The sequence below is a fragment of the Engraulis encrasicolus genome, chromosome 20, assembly GCF_034702125.1.
Source record: "Engraulis encrasicolus isolate BLACKSEA-1 chromosome 20, IST_EnEncr_1.0, whole genome shotgun sequence".
NCBI lineage: Eukaryota > Metazoa > Chordata > Actinopteri > Clupeiformes > Engraulidae > Engraulis > Engraulis encrasicolus.
Genome location: NC_085876.1, coordinates 41,383,631 through 41,393,630, shown reverse-complemented (window position 1 = coordinate 41,393,630; position 10,000 = coordinate 41,383,631). Strand labels below are relative to the sequence as shown.

Sequence of the window (10,000 nt, the reverse complement as noted above, 5' to 3'; positions counted from 1 at the left end):
GAAATTTTGTTCCAAGAAGTGCAGTGCATGATGGGTACATGATCTACAGGTAGCCTACCCATGTCCTTAGCTCCTAGCCCTCACTCGTGCAAGTAAATGAAGCTAATGAAGGATCTGATGCTGAGTAGGTGGTGGTATGGGGCCCTTGGATGAAGTTTTGCTTAGGGCCCCTTAAAGGCTTGGGCCGGCCTTGCTGCCCACAGAAGGGTACCTACATGACACCAATTAGTACAGTGGACACAGCAGAGACACCTTTTCCCTCTTGACACTGTTTGAGCTGTTGAGGAGGGCGGTGATCAGATCAAGGTTGTGTTCTTTTGAAGTAATTTTGCTTCCAAACCCGGTAGCATGTGCGCTGAGTCAGTACGAGAGAGAGAGAGAGAGAGAGAGAGAGAGAGAGAGAGAGAGAGAGAGAGAGAGAGAGAGAGAGAGAGAGAGAGAGACAGAGAGACAGAGACAGAGAGACAGAGACAGAGACAGAGACAGAGAGACAGAGACAGAGAGACAGAGACAGAGAGAGAGAGAGAGAGGGGCTGAAGGCTAGAGATTTGTGCTGGGTTGTTAGGAAGTTGCATTCCTCACATAGTCCGCAAAGGTGGAAGTTAGCTGGCCTGGGAGATGAGATGAGAGGGAGAGAGAAAGAGAACAAGAGCGGAGCACCATGTACCATGGACCAGTGGTTCTCAAAGTGTCTGTGAAAGACTTCAAGTCATTTTTAAAAGGCTCACCATATCTTAACTTGTTCACTCACTACAGTAAGGCCATTATGCGTTTTAAAAAAAGGGAATCTGCATCTGAATTTGTAGCGCCTAAAACTTCGATCATGAACGAGCACGTCTACTCGATGGACCTTACGCCTCTAAGAATCCTGGTCCCAACCTACGTGGACCTTATGACTCTACAATCTCTATCTATCTCTTCTTCCTCTGCCTTCTTGCTATTTCTGCCTCTCCTCTCTACCTCTCCTTTTAAATCCATCTCTAACAATTATGTTTTTCCCATTTGTTAAGCACTTTGAGTTGCATGCCTTGTATGATACAGTGCTATACAAATGAAGAGTTCAGATGCAAAACCCCCTAAATGCCTTTTCAGAAAATAATTCATTTTTATTTAATTCAAAGCCATCAAAATTGCATATTTTTTTATTTTATTTATGTAATAAAACTATTTATATGTATTATAAAGTACATGAATGTAAACCAATCCAACAACTGGGTTCTCTAAAAATATAGAAGTGCAGGTCTTCAGAAATGGAGTTAGGGGTTTTTGCATCTGAACTCTTCAAATACAAATACAATTATTATTATTATATTATTTATATTATTATTATTATTATTATTACTCAGGAGGCGGGTGGTTCCAGAAAAATGCCTTTGGGACAAGGTGGTCCTTGGTCTGAAAAAGTTTGAGAAACATTGCGCTGGGCGATGATCAGTCATGGGGAATGACCAGCCCAGTGATTGGCTCTCTTCATTTTGCCAACAAAGCCGCAGTATTTGATGCATAGCGAACATTCTTTCGAACCGTCAGCACAAACTAGTCTGGACAGTGAGCTGACACATCTGAGGTGGCCTTTTCCTTTTTTTGCTGAACATTCAAAGTGGATTATGAAAATCAAATGATTGTTGGAGAGAAGGAAGGCCAAACATAGAGAGGATGAGAGGGTGAGCTGCTAGCGTGATATGAGATGCTTGTTTCAATCACATCTTTGTTTTCTGTGAAGGCCATTGCATGGTTTGCAGACATCGCAAGACCTGCAGCATCTCCGACCGTTTGTGCATAGAGAAGCAGAGCACTTTTTGTTTAATTGTGAAACAATGCAAACTATTCAATGAAAATGGAAATGCTCTTTTCTCAATCTCATCTTGGTCTGCTGAAGTTCACTGTGCAATGTGGTGTGCTGCAGAAATGGCAAGACCTACAACACCCGCTACGTTGTTGCACAAAGCACAGGTTTTCCCCCAGCACTTTATTGCCAAGGCGGCCACCTTGACAAGAAACACCTACCACCTTGACTAGGTCCCCTGAAAAGATAAAGATTTCATGTTGTGAATGTAATTTCTAAAGTTGCTTAACCAAAAAAAGATAGGCTACACTTCTAAGAGTTTTCAGATCATATTTCGGTAACACTTTATTTTAGGGATATTTCTATAAGCACTAATACATACAATGTTAATGCCTGCATAAGTAACTTGTAAGGCATGTACTAAGCAAACGCTAAGGCCTACTAGGTCCTTACTTAGGTTAAATTGCTAATAAATCCCTTATTGTGCATGAACAAGACATTTGTGAATACATGCCTAACAAATGTTTGATTTTGCTTTGTACATGCCTTACAAGTTACTTATACAGGCACATTGTATGTATTAGTGCTAATAGATGTATCCCTAAAATAAAGTGTTACCCATATTTCAAATGAAACTGCACAGTACAGCATGTCCTCTGATGATGATGACTTGTCTCCGATGCTGACTAACGCCCCACCACCTTGCAAACATTCTGCGTGAAACACTGAAGCAGTAGACTATTTTTGGTTCTATGGCAATACTTTTCTTGATAATACTTTTCTCTTCAGTTGCATCTTTGTTGAAGTCCATTTTGCAAGCTGGAATGCAGAATTGCAAGTCCTGCAACATCCCAACATGACTGTATAAAATAGCAGAGCTGTTTTAGTCCACGAAAATACAAACATGCTATACTTCTATTCAGTGAAACCTGGGCTGCTTTTTTGCCACAGTCCTGTTTTGGGGACACAATGCAACATTTATGAGGTGTTCTGAAGTGTTCTGACTTCTCTAGAAGACAGGCGTTGGCTGTACTGACCATTTTGCAATCAATCCTTGAATTACAGTATAAACGACTGGAACCAAAAGTTGCACAGCGTCTCTTTAATCCCTCAAATGTATATGCAGGGTGCGATTTGTTGAAGACCCAGAAGGGGGGATAAGTTTCAGATTTTAAGCATTATCAATGGAGTTAAATACCGCAAATATTAAAATCCTGTAAGAAAAGTGGAGGTATCAAAACCAGAAGGGGGGACAATCCTCCCCATCCCCCCCTACAAATCGCACCCTGTGTACAAGAATGAGCAAAAGATCAAATACATTTGATCCATGAAAAACCCGATGACCTGCACAAAATAATGTATGTAGATGCCTCAATAGAACTATATGCAAGACCTGAACAAAATAATGTAGATGTATTAATATTAAGGTTAGACCGATATATAGTGTATCGTATCGGCCGATACGCGTGTGGTTTTGGCCTATACGCAATATTTATCATTTTATGTCATTCGGGTTTTTTTTAAAAGCACCAACACACTTTATTTTTTTATTACTTGATTGTTAGACATTATGTGATTGTTAGAGTGGGTGATTAAATGTTACTGTTCTACAAATGTTAAGTTCTACCTCAATTTGATAATGTTAAAAGGAATGTTTATTTTTAACTTGAGACCTGGAATATTTGTCATTTTTTAACCTTTTTTTAAACCCATATCGGCCCCAAATATCGGGTATCGGAAATCGGGTATCGGCCAAGGGTGATCGGTATCGCATCGGCCATTAAAAAAACCTGTATAGGTCGACCCCTAATTAATATATGACATTCAGGATATTCATCATATGATATCCATAATATTTCTCCTCCTCCAGACTCTTCGATGTGTGCACTGTATCCAGGACGGACCGGGAGACTAAGCTGACGCTGGTGTTCGAACACGTGGACCAAGATCTCACCACATACCTGGAGAAGGCACCTGACCCTGGGGTGCCCCCCGAGACCATCAAGGTAAGCTGTGGAATGTACTGCATCAGTGGTGTAGTCTACCTTTTTATACTGTATATTTGAGCATTTTTGAAGTGGGTATACTGTATATATAATGGATAAATCAATTTTAAGTGGGTATACTGATATCCCTGAGATTTTGAAGTGATTTTGAAGACTATACTCCGTATACCTGTGTTCTACATAGACTACACTGTACTGGATGTACTTAGCCAGGCCGTGCCCTCCTAGTGACGCAACACCTTCAGCGTTGCTACAAGTCAGGTCAAGAGCAATGCACGTACTTTCTGATCTGCCTAAAAATCGGTAACTCCTCCCACTTTGTCAGGAAGCAAACAACCTTTAGCGAAACCAAGGGAGGCCAGTCAACCATGCCGTTTGGAAAATGTTAATTGTTATGCTCTTGGTCAGACCAAGAGTCAAAGAATTTTGAAAGTCGATGATAATCAGGCTAGTATGTACTGGCCAGACTACCAGAAACAGTATACTGTTTTCTGGTACCTTAGGTAGGTGAGGTTATAACGAATAGCCTACAGTATCTGATGAAATAAATAAAGTAATAAATCACGTCCCCTCTCATAAATATCGTGAGCACAAAGCTTGGCTATCAAAGCGTCCTCCTTATATTTCTCTCTCTGAGAATGCCCCAAAGCAGTGATTCTCAAATTGTGATCTGGGGACACATTATGGATTATTATTATATGGTTGTGACGTCATCGGTCGAATGCTCCATTCATTTCAACGGGGCTCCCCAACGTTCGCACGTCTGTTATTTTTCGATAACGGACGGGTTGGTCTATAACAGACCGCTGTCAATGGCAACAAGACTTTTCACTGCTAAAGCGACTTTTCAACAAGACTCTAATCAGCTGCTGTGATAGACTACACCTGTTGTCCTGGCTACCTAGCTGTTGCCTAGCGGTGTTCCACAACGGCACTGTTTTGTTTTGCGCAGCAACAATCTTTTGACATTAAAAACTATAATAGACTTAACATTAAATAGGCCTAAAGAAATGTCCCCGCCATGTGTGAATCATTTAAGTATATCCATATAATAAGCGGGTTAACTTTCGGCGAGTCGGTCGCTTTGTGGAATAGCAGCACTTCAGAGAGAACAAAGATCTAAAGATTCTCTCTGTCGTGCTGCTATTCCACGGTAGCGACCTTCTCGCCGAACGTTAACCCTTACTTAGCACATAATGAAAGTAATTATAGATATGTAAATCATCAAAATATTGTGCCCTCTGTGTCAACTCGGAGGCAGCCGTGACTTAACGGTTAGAGAGTTGGTCTTCCTATCGGGGGGTTGTAGCTTGGAATCCCACCTGACCTCTCCCTTCACCTGCATCCATGGCTGTACCAGAGATTCTTTAAGTATATAGAGATATGCCAACATAATAGGTTTCTATGGGCACCTAACATGACCAGGTTCCGGTCTGCCTAAAGGGGCGTGTCATAATGCTCCTAGCATTGAATAGAACAGTCCTCAGGTCTGCCTAGGTCTGCCTAAAGGGGGATTTCCCCCCCAATAATAGAACCCGGAAACAATGGGCCAATGGAACCTCTCTCTCTCTACTCTCTCTGGCTGAAGTGTCCTTGAGCAAGGCACCTAACCACACATTGCTCCATGGACTGTAACCAAGACCCTGAGAAATAGTAAATGTAAGTCGCTCTGGATAAAAGCGTCAGCTAAATGTAATGTGATGTAACTTGACTGTCGACTGAATGTTGAATGCAGGGCTGATAGTATCCAGGCTCCATGCCTGATTTCAGGCTTGACAGAGTTTGCAAAAATAAAAACATTGATAATGATTAGCCATTAGGTTATTCTTATCTCAGAAAGTTTTAAAGGTCCAGGGTTTTCTTCTACTATCAGGCTTGAATAATGGTCATACAACACAGGCTATTAAATGTTTGAATAATGTGTCAAAATAGGCCTACGTTACGTCACTATGCAGTATCTTGTCGTCGTCGCTAGAGCAGGGGAAAAAAGTTTGGTAACACTTTACTTTAGGGATACATCTATTAGCACTAATACATGCAATGTATAAGTAACTTGTAAGGCATGTACAAAGCAAACATTTGTTAGGCATGTATTCGCAAATGTCTTGTTCATGCACAATAAGGGATTTATTAGCAATTTAACCATAGTAAGGACCTAGTAGGCCTTAGCGTTTGCTTAGTATATACCTTACAAGTTACTTATGCAGGCATTAACATTGTACTGTATGCATTAGTGCTAATAGATGTATCCCTAAATAAAGTGTTACCAAAAGTTTTTTTTTCACTATCATCCCTGTGAATGCAGGCCGGCAGGCAGGGCAGATGGAGATTTCAAGTTTTGGCAAAGGACGCGCTCAACTTCTTGGAAAAACGAAAGTCTTTGGGTGCGAGATAAAAAGTATCAACTTAAGGAAGAAAAATCCGCACTCACAAAACTGCGTCTCATTATTTATTTATATTACCACCATGTCCAAAAAGCAAACGCGTTTCGGCTATCAAGCCACGCGCCAAGTACCACGCACTGATGAAGGCTTGATAGCCGAAACGCGTTTGCTTTTTGGACATGGTGGTAATATAAATAAGTAATGAGACGCAGTTTTGTGAGTGCGGATTTTTCTTCCTTAGGGCAGATGGAGATGCAATGTGCTGCTACTGCTGCTACTCCACACATCACATCAGAGGGAGTCTGCTGTGCGCCATGCAGCTAAGGCCTTTTGAAGGGCAGTGCATGAGTCTGCTGTGCGCCATGCAGCTAAGGCCTTTTGAAGGGCAGTGCATGTGGTAGATGGGCTCACTAATTAGAGGCCAGAGGAGCCTTGTATGCCTCTCTATTTTCATTCTGGCCTCTCTCTCTCTCTCTCTCTCACCCTCTCTCTCTCTCTCTCTCTCTCTCTCTCTCTCTCTCTCTCTCTCTCTCTCTCTCTCTCTCTCTCGCTTTTGCTCATTCTCCTTTCCTTTTCTCAAACCCATGAATTGGGCTGAGGAATGTTGTTTTAGTTGTGTGTGTGTGTGTGTGTGTGTGTGTGTGTGTGTGTGTGTGTGTGTGTGTCTGTCTGTGTCTGTCTGTGTCTGTGTGTGTGTGAGAGAGAGAGAGAGAGAGTGAGAGAGAGTGTGTGTGTGTGAGAGAGAGAGAGAGAGAGAGAGAGAGAGAGAGAGAGAGAGAGAGAGAGAGAGAGAGAGAGAGAGAGAGAGAGAGAGAGAGAGAGAGAGAGAGAGAGAGAGAGAGAGAGAGAGAGAGAGAGTGTTGGTGTTTTCCTCAGTTTCTCTGTATGTGTGTGTTTGTGTGTGTGGTGTGTGTACGTGTCTAATAGAGACAGCGTGTTCGTGTTTTTGCCTCGCTCTCTCAATCTCCGTCCCTATCCCAGTAAGATCACATTTCCTCCCCAACACAACACAACAGCGTTGTTAATGGCAGCAGAGAGACCCTTCCGGCTCCCAGCCACCTTTCTTTCTCTCCCTCCCATCGCGTTGCATGGCATTTCATTCATTCACTCAGCCTCCTCAGCCTGACGTGACCAAGGGGGGAGCCTAGCGTGTGGCTCAGGGCTTGACACTGGCACCTGCCGACCGGCCAAATGCTGGTAAAACTTGGCTGCGGCTGGTAATACTTTCAGTGTCACTAGCCAATTTGGTAATTCCTTGGAACATACGTATCAGAGTAACCTATATTCTGTTGTTTGCACCTTGTGTATCAATTGATTGTATTTAAGTTCAAGAAATAGCTCAGTTTCTATTTGCTTGATATATTTCCATGTAGAAAGCTACACACTCATCTTGCTTTAGCACCTCATATTCTGAGGTTAGACGTACACTATCATATTACAAAAAATAAAATAAAATATGTGGCTAGTGGAATACCTAAATGGCTAGTGACGGGGGGACTAGCCACAGTGGCCGGTGGGTGAAAAAGTTAATGTCAAGCCCTGGTGTGGCAGGCAGGGTGACGCCAGAAATGAGATCGATTACAGGATTGAAAAGGTGCTGAGCGGAAGTGGTCCAAGTCCACCCCCCACCTCACCCCACCCCCACCCACCACCCGCCCATCACCTAGATTCACCAATGTCTATTTTTACTCTTTCCCACGCTGTGGTATTATATCTAGAGTCCCTTTTTTCCCTCTCTTGACCCCAGGCTTGGGTGTTTGTTACAGAGTCTTGTTGTATGGGAAAGTGCTCCCTCTCAGACTGTAGTCCTCTTCAAATCAATTGTTGCGAGAGTGAGTGTTGATTGACGCAAAAAAATTCCCTCCTTTTCATGAGAAAAAAAACAACTGTATACTGTAGCTGCTTTTGTGTGTGTGTGCCTTAAAATGGGACATTACAGCAAACAAGAACTAGCTAGTCGCTGTTCCTTTGTCCACAATTTCATCATGATTTTGTTCTTTTTTTGTCCGTACTTTTTTATGCAGTAGCGTAGAGTTTGACATTTACGATGGCCAATACATATGAAGCGAATTTGAACACACCATATAGCGCATTCATATCTATCTATCTATCTATCTATCTATCTATCTATCTATCTATCTATCTATCTATCTATCTATCTATCTATCTATCTATCTATCTATCTATCTATCTATCTATCTATCTATCTATCTATCTATCTATCTATCTATCTATCTATCTATCTATCTTTTAAAGAGAGACGCAGGGCATTTCAGATATCCATAGCCACAGTCATTGTGAAGGGGGGGGGGGGGGGGGGGGGGGGGGGGGGTGGGGGGGGGGGGGGGGGGGGGGGGGGGGGGGGATGGAAACGTCTGGCCTCCGTTCCAAAACAGCTCTTGACACTTGCTCAGGAAACCAGCGACGTGGAAACATGGACCAAAGTGCTCTCCAGCCTGCCCTGACGCCACAATTGAGGCCTTCAAAAGGCTAAGAGAGAGGCTAAGGGAGGGAGGTCGCTGGCATGGTGGAAGTTTCTAGAGCAGTAGTAGAGTAGAGCTTTGTTTACCTAAAGCAGGGGTGTCAAACTCAGGCCCGGGGGCCAAATCTGGCCCGCGGAGTCATTTTATTTGGCCCGCGAGATCATTTCAAATGTGTCTCTATGCGTATATGTGTGTATATGTGTGTGTTTGTGTGTGTGTATGTATGCGTGTACGTATGTGAGTATGTGTGTGTGTGTGTGTGTGTGTGTACGTATGTCTGTGTGTGTGTGTGTGTGTGTGTGTGTGTGTGTGTGTGTGTGTGTGTGTGTGTGTGTGTGTGTGTGTGTGTGCACGCGTGTGTGTGTGTGTGTGCGTGTGCGCACTTGTGTGTGTGTGCGTGTGTGTACTTGTGTATGTGTGCGTGCATGCTCAGGTGTTTGCACGTGTGTGTGTGTGTATGTGTTCATGAATATGTGAGAACCGCGCGTCTTCCTTGGCAAGGCTGCGCTGTTCCCGCTCCTGTTTACCCTTGCAGTGGGAGCACCTGTGCTATCCCTCTATTTAATGGACACATTTTCCACTATGCACAAGGCCCTGTGAGCAGTAGGCTTCACGTTGGCCATCTTGCTTTTGGCCCACATACTGTACATCATTACAGTATTTCTCAATTGGTTTTGTACATTTCTCGAATCTCTCTCGCAATTTGCAAAACATAATATTCATTCTCAAAACAGCTTTAACAAATGGCAAAACACGGTGGATAACCTGCAAAACCGAGTCTCTTGCTCAAAACCCTTATTTGTCTTTCAAAACCACGTTTTTTGTGTCAATAAACGTATCAGCGCCAGCAGAATGGTTAGTCATTGTGTCATAGTGTATGGACAAGCTAGTCAAATCAATTTCTCATGTTGTCAATTGAATAGTACACTCTTGAGGATCTTTTCTGAAGCGAAATGCTGTTCAGATTGGATGGGAAATGTTGTAAATTCAGTTTTATATTACATTGATCAGATAAGATTGAGATAGTTTCATGCATTCAGTGACAAAGCTTTTTGAGTGATATGACAAAAGCAATTGATAATGTACGAAATCACTGAGAATTGTACTCAGCCATGGCATGGTGGACGAGAGCATTTGCTATATGCCGAAAACAATGAGAAACTGATTTTACCATGTGCACAGTTAACACCAGGAAGTCACAATTGAACAAAGACTTTTGAGAATCATTATTCTGTTGTGAGAAATGTACAAAACCAATTGAGAAAAACTGTAATGTACAGTTTACCAAGACTTGAACATGAAATTTGGTGTTTCTCAGAAGTATGAGCGGGCCAAGGCCAA

The 10,000-nt window shown here is 42.6% G+C and overlaps 1 protein-coding gene across 1 annotated transcript in view; it reads left to right on the top strand.

The window, feature by feature from the left end:
- The window catches only part of cdk6 (cyclin dependent kinase 6), a 125,881-nt gene that overhangs the window by 8,702 nt on the left and 107,179 nt on the right, over positions 1-10,000 (top strand). Inside the window, exon 3 of the mRNA XM_063185956.1 lies at positions 3,657-3,792. Within this exon, the coding sequence (XP_063042026.1) occupies positions 3,657-3,792 (136 nt within the window). The remainder of the gene's footprint in view (positions 1-3,656; positions 3,793-10,000) is intronic.